Consider the following 460-nt stretch of genomic DNA (forward strand, 5'->3'; position numbering starts at 1 on the left):
AAAGTTCAAACAAAATTTTTACCTAAGTAAATTGGTGGTATAATTTTATTACATATTTTGTTCGAATTGTTAAATTTTTTAAATAAATAATTTTTACCTACCTAACCAGATACATTTTTCTGTCATTTTTTACAACATCCAAACATTAATAATTGACACATGTTCATTGCCAAACGTTGTTATCATTTGTTGTAAGAAGCAGATTGTTCATGAAACGTTTGAATAGAGGTTGTCTGTGTACGTAAGGCTACACCAGCTGTATGTTCTGCATAATGAAATAAAAAGAAAAAAAAATAAGGAAAAATTATATGTAACAATAAGTTATATGTATTAATACAAACTAAAACCATGGATCTTTGTAAAATAATTGGTATGATACAAAAATATTGATTAATTCATTTGTTCTTTGTCATAGAATGAATATTGATAACATAATACCTTCTTCCTATTTAACACACAT

At 25.0% G+C, this 460-nt stretch overlaps 1 protein-coding gene across 2 annotated transcripts in view; it reads right to left on the bottom strand.

Annotated features, from left to right (window-relative positions):
* Positions 1-152: 152 nt before the first annotated feature.
* LOC108577817 (PRA1 family protein 3) overlaps positions 153-460 on the bottom strand; it is a 1,908-nt gene continuing 1,600 nt past the window's right edge. For both annotated transcript variants that reach the window (XM_017941025.1, XM_017941024.1), the window contains exon 5: positions 153-265. In XM_017941025.1, the coding sequence (XP_017796514.1) occupies positions 183-265 (83 nt within the window). In that variant the 3' untranslated portion in view covers positions 153-182. The remainder of the gene's footprint in view (positions 266-460) is intronic.

This window comes from Habropoda laboriosa, unplaced genomic scaffold (genome assembly GCF_001263275.1).
Source record: "Habropoda laboriosa isolate 0110345459 unplaced genomic scaffold, ASM126327v1 scaffold816, whole genome shotgun sequence".
NCBI lineage: Eukaryota > Metazoa > Arthropoda > Insecta > Hymenoptera > Apidae > Habropoda > Habropoda laboriosa.